The sequence below is a fragment of the Mandrillus leucophaeus genome, unplaced genomic scaffold (assembly GCF_000951045.1).
Source record: "Mandrillus leucophaeus isolate KB7577 unplaced genomic scaffold, Mleu.le_1.0 Scaffold231, whole genome shotgun sequence".
In the NCBI taxonomy this organism is placed as follows: Eukaryota; Metazoa; Chordata; class Mammalia; order Primates; family Cercopithecidae; genus Mandrillus; species Mandrillus leucophaeus.
In genome coordinates, this window is record NW_012102377.1 from 2,878,535 (window position 1) to 2,893,489 (window position 14,955).

The following is a 14,955-nucleotide window of genomic DNA, read 5'->3' on the forward strand; positions in this document are numbered from 1 at the left end:
AAAATTTCCTTCCAGGCTGGGCGTGGTGGCTCACGCCTGCAATCCCAGCACTTTGAGGCTGGGATGGGTGGATCACTTGAAACAAGGAATTGAACATGGTAAAACCCGTCTCTACTAAAAATACACAAATTAGGAGCCTAGGCAACAGAGCGAGACTCTGTCTCAAAAAAAGGAAAAACAAATTAGGTGGGCATGGTGGCTTGGGCCTGTAGTCCCAGCTACATGGGAGGCTGAGGTAGGAGAACTGCTTGAACCTGAGAGGTGGACGTTGCAATGAGCAGAGATCGCACCACTGCACTCCAGACTGGGTGACAGAGTGAGACTCAGTCTTAGAAAAAAAAATCGTTTCTTTTGTGAAACAATAATGGTGGTAAATGATGCTTATGTTTATATTTTAAATATCAACTGGGCTAGATAACAATTTGAGAATCCTTTTTTGTAATCCTTTTAAAATTGATTTGTGGAATCTATGATCTGGGAGTCGTTGGTGTAAATCGAGTCAAGTATCTAACATCTTCTTTTATGTTCCATGACGATAGGCACTTTTCTGTGTTCTTTTCCAGGAACATGGGAACATCGATGGTGTACCGCCTCATTTGAGACATCCCTTCCACTGGGGTGGGCATGAGCATTCTGCTACCACCACCAAGTCTCCACTCAAGTCCCATAGATCCAGAGATCATCGTCATCCCCACGAGCCACACGAACGTGGACGCCCACCTCCTCCAGATGAAAGAGATCACTTACATGGACTCCCACTTCCACAAGGCACTCCTCCACTATTGCCCATGTCCTGCTCAAGATGTCATCATGCCACTTTTGGCACGAATGGGGCCCAAAGACATCCTCATAATAATAATTCCAGTGACCTCCATCCCCATAAGCATCATTCCCATGAACACCATCCTCATGGACACCATCCCCATGCACACCATCCTCACGAACACGGTACCCATAGACAGCATCCCCATGGACACCATCCCCACGGGCACCATCCCCATGGGCACCATCCCCACTGCCATGATTTCCAAGACTATGGACCTTGTGACCCACCACCCCATAACCAATGTCACCATTGCCATGGCCACGGCCCACCACCTGGGCACTTAAGAAGACGAGGCCCAGGTAAAGGACACCGTCCCTTCCATTGCAGACAACCTGGATCTGTGTACCGACTCCCTTCTCTAAGGAAAGGTGAGGTGCTGCCACTTCCTGAAGCCAATTTTCCCAGCTTCCCATTGCCGCACCACAAACACCCTCTAAAGACAGACATTCAGCCCTTTCCTCAATCAGCCTCTGAATCATGTCCAGGGAAGTTCAAGAGTGAGTTTTCACAAGTTTCCAATTCTTTCACACATTCACTTCCAAAATAAAATGTGATTCCTTTGAAGAGGAAAATGAATTATACATTGAATTAGAATCATAAATAAAATGACCAGTAATTTGGAAAATTACAGTTCTTTTCTACTTGCTTTCATACTGGAGAGGCAGCAAAATGTGAATGGGAAAAGAGATGGCCTGAGAAGAAAGATCAAATGCAAAGGAGAGGAAAGAACTCAGTGCTGCCAATTAGTAGTTAATTCTGTCACTCACCACTACATCACCTGAGGCAAATCTATGCCACTCAGAATCTCCTTCTTTCCTGGACTTAACTCTAATTCTAGAGTCTCTGTTACTGCTTGGGCTATACCTGGGCATACCAATAAAGTATGGTATTGAAACTATTATTATTTATTTCATTTTATTTTCTAAGTTCCAGGGCACATGTGCAGGGTGTGCAGGTTTGTTACACAGGTAAATGCATGCCATGGTGGCTTGCTGCGCCTATCGACCCATCACCTAGGTATTAAGCCCAGCATGCTTTAGTTCTTTTTCCAAGGGCTCTCCTGCTTCCCACCCTCTCCCTATTCATTTTTATTAAAGTGACCTAAATTCCCTCCTAGTGATTATTACTAGGCATCTAAATTTTCTTTTGGACAAATAAGTTCTAAATTCAATAATGAAGCAAACAAACTTCTACTATAAATTGCAAAGAAGCTTGCTAACATGAATCATGACCATAAATTCAGGTGCACAAGAAATGTCACTTTATGCTCAGAACAAATTAGTTTCTATTTGAGGATGCCATCCTACTGGCTTAGTGGGAAATTTAACCCCAGTCCTTCCTGGAGTTCCCTCGCCCTACCCTGCTACTTTCCACACAAAGTTGGGCCACAGTTCTAGAATCTTACATAGTGCCAAGCTGTCCAGGTGGTGGGAATGAGTGACTATCCTTCAGCCAGGGTGACTGTTGGACCAATGATCATCATCATGAGTGATAGCCATCATGCTCAGGGATAGTCACGACCCTGTTCACATCACTCTTTCAGTCTGATTTATCTGCTACTTCTCTAGCAAACTGTAAATGCAGGAGTGTCTGTACACTAGCAATGGACATGACTGCCAAGGTATGGCATATGGCTACTCTCTCCCTGGGATCTTGCTGTCTTCACAGCCACGTGCCCAGAAAGCAGGGCAGAGGTCTCCTCTGCCTCAGAGACCCCTTACCCCACTCTTCTTCTTATACCTTCTCCCTCAGCTAAGGACTCTCTTTCTAGTCTCAGGTAAGTTCACTTTGTTTATTTTTAGGGCCAGAAGACTCTTTTTCCACACTGTACTCCTCTTTGTCTTTCCTCCTCAAATCAGGACTTAATCATTTGAACGAACTGAAAGAATTCAGATTCTGTCTATCTTCCAACTACAATAGTGATACTCAAAGTATTTCATAACCAACGTGACCCAAGCACTGACCAATCAGACCAGAAACAACAACCTATCAGAACAGTCACCATCCATAAACAACCCGCGTGACCACACCGGCAGATGCAGCTGAATGTGGCCCTGCAGAATCACATTCCTCCTGGAGGCATGAACACCAGGTCAGCTGCTTGAACAGGGAGAGGAGAGAGATGAGACCCGTGGAGGGCAAAAGATACAGAGGTTAATAACTCAGGATGTATCCTCCCACAGAAGCACTGGAGTAGGGTTCAATAATTTATAAAGTATTTTCATAAACATTGCTTGAGTTAATGAAAATATTCCTTGGAATACAGTGGAGTTGAAGCTCTCAATTCATTTCAGTTAAGTGCATTCTTCTTGTGCACACCCAATACTGCAGGGGAATAATGGGATAAGAAACCATTCCCACACTGGTATGGTACATTCTACTAGAGGTTTTAAACAATACACCATGATTTTTTAGACTTCTTTTTTTTTTTTTTTCCCACAGAGTCTTGCCCTGTCTCCCAGGCTGGAGTGCAGTGGCACAATCTCAGCTCACTGCAACCTCTGCCTCCTGGGTTCAAGCAATTCCCCTGCCTCAACCTCCCGAGCAACTGGGACTACAGGTGCCCGCCACCTCGCCTGGCTAATTTTTGTATTTTTAGTAGAGATGGGGTTTCACCATATTGGCCAGGATGGTCTTGAACTCCTGACTTCATGATCCGCCTGCCTCAGCCTGACAAAGTGCTGGGATTACAGGCTTGAGCCAATGCCCTCAGCTGCTTTTCTAGGCTTCTTATGTCATCCCAGCTAAAAAGTGTATCAATTTTTGTTTATAAATATTTCATAAACTTTCAAAGGTGATGTTCACAGAGGCAACATAATTAATGCCTCTTAAAAGTCTAAAGTCCAAACTCCTCATTCTTCTCCAGAAAAGCTCTCCCACTTCCTAATATCAGCCTTTCTGTCAGTGGCGATACCATTCTTAAAATCCTTCAGGCTAGAAATGTTTATTGATTTTCCCTTTTTCTTCATCCCCAATTTATGCTATAACAGAAAACACTTTGTCTGCTTTGTTCATTAAAGTGCTTGCCACACACTAAGGGTTTAAGAAATGTTTGTATAATGAGTGGGTACATTAAACATTTACTACAAGTCTAAAGATATGGCTGATCACAGTGGCTCACGCCTATAATCCCAGCACTTTGGGAGGCTGAAGCAGGTGGATCACTGGCAAACATGGTGAAACCCCATCTCTACCAAAAAATACAAAAATTACCTAGGCATGGTGGCTCACACCTGTATGGAGGCTGAGGTGGGAGAAATACTTGAATCTGGGAGGCAGAGATTGCAGTGAACCAAGATCCCATGACTGCACTTCAACCTGGGCAACAGAGCAAGACCTTGTCTCCAAATAAATTAATAATAAAAATAAAAATTAAGATGTTTAATACGTTTTGTAATTTAATCTTTACCAACAACTCTCTCATACAGAAAATATCATTGTATCAGAATAGGCCAGTTGCTGGAACAAACTCAGTGGCCTAATGATGGAGAATTTGATTTCTCTCTCATGTTACAGGTCAATATGGGTTATCAGCAGAAGGCCATCCAAACGGTGATTCAGGGTGCCAGGCTCCTTTTGTCTGGGGGCTCTGCTCTCCCCTTGGCCTCAGAATTGTCTCTTGGATCCTCTGCATCCAGCCCACATGGGGAGAGAGTGGAGGATCATAAAGGTGGTTTCTGTGGGCCAGGCCTGGAAAGTGCATGCATGATTCATGCTCACATTTCACTGCCTAGAACTCAGTCATATGGCCAAACCTAATGCAAGGGAGATGGGGAAATGAAGTCTGCCTGTACTCCAAGGAGGAAAGGGACATAGGTAGGGAAAATAGGCTGTACAATCACCATTTCTTAGGGAAAGAAGAGAACCAAAGAGGTTGAATTACTTGCTTAGGATCTTACGGTCAGTAAACGTGGGACTGGGATTAGAACCTCGATTGGCCTCCACCAAAGACACATGCTGTATTCTTTATGACACTGCCGGTGATGATGCCCAGGCCTGTTTCTGAGTCTTCACTGCAAACACTTGCTGGTCAGCCATGAGCATTCTGATCTACTTCCCCCTGGACAGTGCTCCCTTATGCATTTCTTCATCCTCCCAGCATTCAGCTTCCACATCTCTGCTTCTCCTCCTTCCTCTCAACCTAAGAACTTCACAAAATCTCTTCCATTTTTCATATTTTCCACACAATTCCCCATTAAAATCTGCCTTCTCTCATGACTATGCACTTGAACCTATTTCAGTCAGGCAGGTATCTTAGACACCTTTGTTGCAGGAAGTCAGGGACTCCGAATGGAGGGACTGGGTGAAGCCATGGCAGAAGAACATGAATTGTGAAGATTTCATGGACATCTATTAGTTCCCCAAATTAATACTTTTATAATTTCTTGTGCCTGTCTTTACTTCAATCTCTGAACATAAATTGTGAAGATTTTATGGACACTTATCACTTCCCCAATCAATACCCTTGTGATTTCCTATGCCTGTCTTTACTCTAATCTCCTAATGCCATCATCTTTGTAAGCTGAGGAGGATGTATGTCGCCTCAGGACCCTGTGATGATTGCATTAACTGCACAAATTGTTTGTAGAGCATGTATGCTTGAACAACATAAAATCTGGGCACCTTGAAAAAAGAACAGGATAACAGTAATGTTCAGGGAACAAGGGAGAGAACCTTAAACTCTGACTGCCGGTGAGCTGGGCGGAACAGAGCCATACTTCTCTTCTTTCAAAAGCAAATGGAGAGCTATCACTGAATTCTTTTTCTCAGCAAGGAACATCCCTGAAAAAGAGAACGGCCCCTGAGGGTAGGCCTCTGAAATGGCCACTTTACGGGTGGCTGCCTTTTATGGTCGAAGGTGAAGGGATGAAATAAGCCCCGGTCTCCCATAGCGCTCCCAGGCTTATTAGGATGAGGAAATTCCCGCCTAATAAATTTTGGTCAGACTGGTTGTCTGCTCTCAAACCCTGTCTCTTGATAAGATGTTATCAATGACCATGCATGCCCAAAACTTCATTAGCAATTTTAATTTCACCCCATCCTGTGGTCCTATGATCTCACCCTGCCTCCATTTGCTTTGTGATATTACCTTGTGAAGTACGTGATCTCTGTGACCCACATCATACACTCCCTCCCCCTTTTGAAAATTGCTAATAAAAACTTGCTGGTTTTACGGCTCAGGGAGCATCATGGAACCTGCTGACATGTGATGTCTCCCCCAGACACCCAGCTTTAAAATTTCTCTCTCTTGTACTCTTTCTCTTTATTTCTCAGACCAACCAAAGCTTAGGGAGATAGAAAAGAACTCACGTTGAATATCAGGGGTGGGGTTTTCCCCCAATACACCTTTCCATAGGATTAGAGATAGTTTATGAGAACTAATCACCAGGTCCTGCACATTTATTAATTACCTCATTCACCCCTCAAAAACACCCTGTTAAGATGTCATGATTTTCCACCTATTACAGGTGAGAAACCTAAGCCTCAGAAACTTTATGTGACCCTGTCTTCCTTGGGATCACATAGGTAAGTAGCAGAACTACATTGGAATCCAGGTTGGACTTATTGCCAAGTTCATGTTCCTGCCCCACCCCTACAATAGCCCCATTGGCTCCCACTGCCCCTTCTTCTCCAGGGACTCCAGGGAGAATCAATTGGCAAGTCAGATTGGCAAGAGATCCTAACAGCAACAAAACTTCAATCTTTTATGTTTGTAAGACTTGAAGACACACCTTTACTACAGGAAAACACATGTCTCTAACCTACCTTTAAGACTCCTCTCTCCAAATAGTTTAATTTTATGAAAAAGGTTGCTTAGGCTTGGTGAATGCAAAACACTATATTCACTGTAGGACTGCAAAAGCTGCAATGCCCTTCCTCACCCACCCTCAGGGTCAGAGCTGACTTACCTACAACAAACGACAGGTGAACAACAGAAAGCAGAGCATATTTATTTAATCCATTTCCATAACGTGAGAGCCTTCAGAGTGAAGGCCCAAAGACCCAAGGGACAAGTGTCCATTGCTAAGCTTAGATTCTGTGAAGGCTGAACAGCAGTGTGATCCAACAAAAAAGAAAAGATCCAATAGTAATAGACTATCAGGGGAAACCCCGCAGGCCTTCAGTTGGAGTTCTCCATGGCCTCTCTGTGGCATTTCTTGCTCCCAGTTATGGTGCAGGACCCATTTGACATGCAGATTTTAGGACCTACTAGCAGACAGAGTATATTAGAGAATTTATTTTATGGCCAGTTCCTACACAGAAAGGCCTGGATGAAAGGTGAGAGTCATATTTTAGGTTTTATAGCTGCTTTGGGGCAGAGGGATTCCTCTTTCTGTGACCTGCCTGTGGGAAGAGGAATTCTAGTTTCTATGGTCTGCCTTGGGGGAGAAAGGAGAGTAGGAGAACAAAGAGTGGGAGCAGGTCAGACAGATCTTGCCTCTGAGGTCCTTTTTGGTTTCCTTCAGTTCAAGGGGCTCAGCATGCCAAGGCACCATACTGTAGGGTATCCTTTTTTGAGCCCTAAAATACTCAAGTGAACACAGGAGTGGTAAATGTACTGGCACTATCTAATGAAGGGAGGTCTAGTAGGATTGCATGGGAGATGGCTCAGCCAATGTATTAGTCTGTTTTCACGTTGCTGATAAAGACATATCTGTGACTGGGCAATTTACAGAAGGAAGAGGTTTATTGACTTACAGTTCCATGTGGCTAGAGAGACCTCACAATCATGGTGGAAGCTGAAAGGCATGCCTCACATGACAGCAGACAAGAGAAGAGAGCTTGTGCAGAGAAACTCCCCTTTTTAAAATCATCATATCTCATGGGACTTATTCACTATCATAAGAATAGCACACGAAAGACCTGCCTCCATGATTCAATCACCTCCCACTGGGTCCCTCCCACGACACATGGAAATTCAAGATGAGATGTGGGTTGAAACAGAACCAAACCATGTCATTCTCCCCCTGGCTGTCCCCAAATCTCATGTCCTCACATTTCAAAACCAATCATGCCTTCCCAACAGTTCCCCAGAGTCTTAAATTATTTCAGTATTAACTCAAAAGTTCAAAGTCCAAAGTCTCATCTGAGACAAGGCAAGTCCCTTCTGCCTATGAGCCTGTAAAATCAAAAGCAAGTTAGTTACTTCCTAGATACAATAGGGTTACAGGCATTAGGTAAATACATTCATTCCAAATGGGAGAGATTGACCAAAACAAAGGGGCTAGAAGCACCATGCAAGTCCAAAATCCAACAGGGTGGTCAAATCTTAAAGCTCCATGATCTTTGACTCCATATCTCACATCCAGGTCACGCTGATGCAAGAGGTGAGTTCCCATGGTCTTGGGTAGCTCTGCCCCTGTGGCTTTGCAGGGTACAGCCTCCCTCCCAGCTGCTTTCATGGGCTGGCATTGAGTGTCTGTGGTTTTTCCAGCCATACGGAAGTTGTCAGTGGATCTACCATTCTGGGGTCTTTAGGATGGTGGCTCTCTTCCCCCAGCTCCACTAAGTGGTGTCCCAGTAGGAACTCTGTGTGGGGGCTCTGGCCCCATATTTCCCTTCCACATTGCCCTAGAAGAAGTTCTCCATGAGAGCCCCACCCTGCAGCAAACTTCTGCCTGGACATCCAGGCATTTCCTTACATCATCTGAAAACTAGGTGGCAGTTCCCAAACCCCAATTCTTGACTTCTGTGCACTTGCAGGCTCAACATCACACGGAAGCTGCCAAGGCTTGAGGCTTCCACCCTCTGAAGCCACAGCCCAAGCTCTACATTGGCCCCCTTTCAGCAATAGCCAGAGTGGCTGAGATACAGGGTATCAAATCCCTAGGCTGCACACAGCCCGGGGACCCTGAGCCTGGCCCAGAAAAACACTTTATCCTCCTAGGCCTCCAGATCTGTGATGGGAGGGGCTGCTGTGAAGACCTTTGAAATGCCCTGGAGACATTTTTCCCATTGTCTTGGGGATTAACATTCAGCTCTGCAGCCGACTTGGATTTCTCCACAGAAAATGGAATTTTCTTTTCTATTGCATTGTCAAGCTGCAAATTTTCCAAACTTTTATCCTCTGCTTCCCTTATAGAACTAAACGCTGGCCAGGCACGTTGGCTCATGCCTGTCATCCCAGCACTTTGGGAGGCCGAGGCGGGTGGATCACTAGAGGTCAGGAGTTTGAGAGCAGTCTGGCCAATATGGTGAAACTCTGTCTCTATTAAAAATACAAAAATGATCCGGGTGCAGTGGCAGGTGCCTGCAATCCCAGCTACTCCAGAGGCTAAGGCTGGAAAATCACCTGAACCCAGGAGGCGGAGGTTGCAGTGAATAGAGATCATGTCATTGCACTCCAGCCTGGATGACAAGAGCAAAACTCCATTTGAAAAAAAAAAGAAAAACCACCTGAATGCCTTTGACAGCACTGAAGTCACCTCTTGAATGCTTTGCTGCTTAGAAATTTCTTTCGCCGCAACCCATCATTCTCAGCAAACTGACACAAGAGTAGTAAACCAAACACCGCATGTTCTCACTCATAAATGGAAGTTAAACAATGAGAACACATGAACACAGGGTGGGCAACATCACACAGTGGGGCCTGTCGGGAGGTGGAAGGCAAGGGGAGGGAGAGCATTAGGACAAATAACTAATGCATGCAGGGCTTAAAACCTAGATGATGGGTTGACCAGTGCAGCAAACCACCATGGCACATGTATACCTATGTAACAAACCTGCACATTCTGCACATGAATCCCAAAACTTAAAGTAAAATAAAAATTAAAAAAAAAGAAAGTTCTTCTACCAGATGCACTAAATCATCTCTCTCAAGTTCAAAGTTCCACAAATCTCTAGGGCAGGGGTAAAATGCCACCAGTCTCTTGGCTAAAACATAACAACAGTCACCTTTGCTCCAGTTCCCAACAAGTTCCTCATTTCCATCTGAGACCACCTCAGCATGGACTTTACTGTCCATATCGCTATCAGCATTTTGGGCAAAGCCATTCAACAAGTCTCTAGAAAGGTTCAAAGTTTCCCACATTTTTCTATTTTCCTCTGAGCCCTCCAAACTGTTCCAACCTCTGCCTGTTACCCAGTACTAAAGTCACTTCCACGTTTTTGGGTAACTTTTCAGCAGTGCCCCACTCTACTGGCACCAATTTACTGTATTGATCTGTTTTCATGCTGCTGATAAAGACATACCTGAGACCGGGCAATTTACAAAATTAAAGAGGCTTATTGAACTTACAGTTACACGTAGCTGGGGAGAACTCACAATGATGGTGGAAGGTGAAGGGCATGTATCACATGCTGGCAGACAAAAGAAGAGAGCTTGCACAGGGAAACTCCCCTTTTGAAAACCATCAGGTCTCATGAGACTTACTATCACAAGAATAGCATGGGAAAGAGAGCCCCCATGATTCAATCACCTCCCACCTTGTCCCTCCCATAACACATAAGAATTCAAGATGAGATCTGAGTGGGGACAGAATCAAACCATATCAGCCAGGCAGTGATGCATGGTGGGAAATCAATAAGAAAAGGGTCTGGGTAAAGGCATTTCTGGTGAATTCATGGCACATCACTTCTAGGAGGGTAGGGAATCAGGAAGAGGGGTGTTAGGAGCCGTTGAATATACACAGAGGGATTGCAGAAGGTCTTTGTGGGCTCTGGAGCTGCCATCACATGGGAGGAAAGACTGTGGACTTATTTTCAGGCAAAGCAGGCTTATTGTCTTCACTTGGATTATTCACCTACCTGAAGTGGACTTGAGGGGCTGATGGACATTATGGAGAGAACTGAAGCCTCCCTCCTCCATCCCGAAATAAGCTACCCTCCCTTTGGTGGAACAACTGAAATCAGGAGGACAGACCAGGTGTACAACAGAAGACAAGCAGAACAATTCACCCTTCTACCCGTCTTCAAGTATCAGAGAGGTGGGCATTGAAGGTTGTAGAAAACAAGAGTGCAGGAATTTAGGATTCAACCAGTAAGTCAGTGACCATTAGTCCCATTCCAGGCTCATCGACACATGTTAGGGCACAGGATGCATCAGCACAGAGATACCTCTGAGAGCTATCGTAGAGAGCAGGTGGGTGGGGAGGGGACCCAATGTGCCTGGGGAAACTGAGTCAAGAGACAGGGACATGAACTAGGAAGCTATTTTATGTATGCAGGTGTGAGAGAATGAGGGCCAGACACAGGCAGTGGGATTCAGGGCAATGAACATGAGGAATAGACATGAGAGACATTGCCAAGAAGTCTATACAGGGCCTGGTCCTGGATAGCAAAAGCAAGCACAAGGAAGACATCTTATAGGTTTACACTTTTTAACCCAGAGTCTAAGGCAATATGTTGTTAGTGGTGCCACTGACAAAGACAAGGGAAATGGAGAGGCAGCTGGTTTGTAAGAGAAGAGAGAGGATTTAGCTTTGGGCAAGGTGACATCAAAGCAGGAAATCCATGATCAGCGGTAGACCTGGGTGAGAGGACACAACTGCAAGAACAAACTGGAGGCCCTGCTGATGCTGTCATCACTTATACTTCTCGGTGTGTCCCTTCAACACTTCCACCAAACCACCACTGCCATTTAGTGATAGATTCTTAAAGCTCAAGGGCAGAAGAAACATGACCACATAGAAAGAAGATTTGGAAATAACTCATTGAAGCTATTTATTCAAATTAATACATCAAATGACACAGAGGTAGGACATCTGCAAAGATGAGGAGAGTAGTGAGAGTTCTGTGTAAGATATAAACAGAGATATGTCCTTTATTTAAAAAAAAAAAAAAGAAAGAAAGAAAGAATTGGGAGGCCAAGGAGGGCAGATCATGAGATCAGGAGATCGAGACCATCCTGGCCAACATGGTGAAACCCCATCTCTACTAAAAAATACAAAAATTAGCTAGGAATGTTGACATGTGCTTGTAATCCCAGCTACCTGGGAGGTTGAGGCACAAGAATCGCTTGAACCCAGGAGGCGGAGGTTGCAATGAGCTGAGATCACACCATCTCACTCCAGCCTGGCGAAAAAGTCAGACTCCATCTCAAAAAAAAAAAAAAAAAAGAAAGAAAGAAAAGAAAAAGAAAAAGAAAAAAAAAAGAAAAAGAAAACTGGACTTCCACATGCTACTCACATGTTGCTTTTTGTATTCCTCAGGAAAATGCAACTGTGTATTATTTAGCCTTAGATGTTCAAGAATATCATGGCGGGGTTCTATCCAGGAAACACTGGAATGACTGTGAGCCAGCTGTTTCCAGGTGTTCATCTGATATCCTAAGTAAATAGGGCACCATTACCCTGTTCTATTCATTGTTACTTTCTATCTACTCCATTCACTCGGGGCAGCCAATGCCTGGGCTAACACAGCAGAAGACAAAGGGCAGCTTTTCCCTTGAGATTCATGAAGATGATGTTGACTTTGAGTAATACTCTTGAGAGTCGTTCTTGGGAACCCAGTTCCAGATACCTCAGCAGGGCTGTGGTCCCATGAAAGAACATGACCAACTCTGAGTCCTTGGGCAAATCACCAAGTAACATCCCTCCATGTCAGGGTTTTTGACTGTAAAATAAGAAGAGGGGTTTGGAGTTCATGTACTCTAAGGCCTTCCGCTCCTGACCATCTATGAGTATAAGAATCCATGAACTTGTAATTGTGTCCTATGAACACTGGTCCTATTTTCAGGAATGGCCAAAGGGATATGTTGCAAATTATGAGGAGACATGTGAAGACTCAGGTCTGCTTCTATGCTTTCCTCATACACTGAGGAAGAGGGTTTTGTTGTGCATGTGGGAGGTGGGTACTCAAATGCCAGAGTCTCTGACACAAGTGGAGAATGTGAAGATGAACAAGCAAAGATTCAAGACTTCATTTCCAGAAAATGAGATGTTCACACTCCTAGGAGTTTCACCACTTTTTCCCTTGAAAATGTTTGGGGTATGGCCATGATGCTTTAAATAGTTTCTCACTGGTTCTCCTGAGGATTTTTGGTGCCAACAGGAAGTAGCACACAGAAACTGACTAAGAAAATGCAGGTTTTGAGACAAACTTTGATGAAGGAAACCCCAAATGCATTTTAAATGGACAGTAGGAGGATGTTGCTTCTTTTTACTCTCTCATATCTGACCTGAGGAAGGCAGGATGCAATGACTCAGCAAGGCCTCAAGAGCCTCTTTCTTACTGGTGATCAGACAATGTAAGGTAATAGCTACAAGACATTCCCATGAGTCTCAGGATCTCAGAGTGATTGACTTTAGCCGCACCACAAGTTCTGATGTGGTAATTTGTCAAATTGCTAATTAATTCTTGATTAATACAAATTCAATCATACTGTGGTATACATCACATAATGCCATAATGTACATGAAAGAAAGGGTCCCTGCCCTCATGGACTCCATTACTCACTCTTCAGAAAATAGAACGGAGACAGGTTTCCCTGGTACTGGTACATCTTCCTTTAAGAAAATTCAGTACATAAAATTAGAGATTTGGCTGGGCACGGTGGCTCATGCCTGTACTCCTAACATGTTGGGAGGCCGAGGCTAGCAGATTACCTGAGGTCGGGAGTTCAAGACCAATCTGACCAACATGGAGAAACCCTGTCTCTACTAAAAATACAAAATTAGCCAGGCGTGGTGGCGCATGCCTGTAATCCCAGCTACTCAGGAGGCTGAGGCAGGAGAATTGCTTAGACCCGAGAGGCAGAGGTTGCGGTGAGCCAAGATCGCACCATTACACTTCAGCCTGGGCAATGGAGTGAAACTCCATCTCAAAAAAAGAAAAAAAAAAGTAGAGATTTATGAGAGGTAGGAGAACATCACTACAGAGACATAGGCTTGGGTAAGGCTGGCTTTAGTTTGAATATGAACCTCATCGCTTAGTAGCTGTGTAAGATTACACAAGAAGGCATTTACTTAAACTTTTTAACCTTTTCTCAGTTGTAAAATAAGGATAGTAACAGCATTAGCTTTCAGGATTCCTGTTAGAATTGAATAAGATGCTCCATGTAGCACGCTCTGCAGATTATTCTTAGCACTCCATAAATATTGACATCAGTGTTTAAATGCCATGAATTACTCTACAGTTTACAAAGCAATGATACCTGTTATCTCATTTAACCTCCCAACAAGGCAATAAAATATAGATTATGACACTGTCAACTTACAAAATAAAATAATTCTTATTGGAAGAGGTTTAATGACTTGCCCTCAGGAACACAGCCAAGGTGCAATGAAGATAGGACTCTATACCAACAGTGTTGACACTAATTTCCATGTTCTTTTTTTTTTTTTACTTTTTTAAAAATGAATTATCACAGAATTTTTAATGGCAAATTTCACTATGATTCTATATACAAAAATTCGATTGGCAAGCTACTGCTATAGGGGGTTGTTTTAAAGAAAGGTTCTATATCTTCTCCTCTCTCTGTGCAAAATTTTATATTAATGATGCTTCCTCCCTTTTGACAAACACAGGAGGACTTCTTTAAAATATTAGCACTTGATGATAGCAGTGGTGGAGGCATCATGAGTAGGGGTAACAACTGAGACTCGGGCATCACAGGAAAGGAAGGAAGGCTCAGCAGTTCAGCTCTGTTGCTGGTTGGCTGATTCATCTTGAAGAAGTCACTTACATCCCCCAACCTTCCATTTGTCCATCTGTAAAATGAAAGTTATTGTCCTTCCTTCCACTGAGCCCCCATTGCCATTTTCAAACCTTAACTGCAACACTGCCATATTCTTTCTCTAGTCTCTTCAGCATTGGCCAATACCAAGGATAGTCCCATCCTCTCAGATTCCCTCAAGGATACCAAGCTCTACAGAAAACAAGTCAACAAAGCCCTTGAGAAGTACAAAGGAGAAAATGATGACTTTCCCTCTTTCAGAGTGGACCAAGCCCAGAGAATTGCAAGAGTGTTGAGTCTCCACTAACATCCAACTGGAGTCTAAGGGCTCAGGCTCCAACCTGGCAGCAGGAATTGAATGGCATCCCCTCTCCACCTGCCTCACTGGACAAGCCGCCTTTTCATCTGAGGCCCCCATTGTAGCATTTGGAGGAACAAAAGTCAGGCAGCAGGTACTGCTCTCCTGGAAGAACTGCTCTCCTGCAATTTTTAAAAAATTTTTGGAGGGTGTAGG

The 14,955-nt window shown here is 44.1% G+C and overlaps 1 protein-coding gene across 1 annotated transcript in view; it reads left to right on the plus strand.

Moving 5' to 3' along the window:
- Nucleotides 1-1,724, plus strand: part of HRG (histidine-rich glycoprotein) — a 15,609-nt gene extending 13,885 nt beyond the window's left edge. Inside the window, exon 7 of the mRNA XM_011981911.1 lies at nucleotides 564-1,724. Within this exon, the coding sequence (XP_011837301.1) occupies nucleotides 564-1,373 (810 nt within the window). The 3' untranslated portion in view covers nucleotides 1,374-1,724. The remainder of the gene's footprint in view (nucleotides 1-563) is intronic.
- Nucleotides 1,725-14,955: the final 13,231 nt, after the last annotated feature.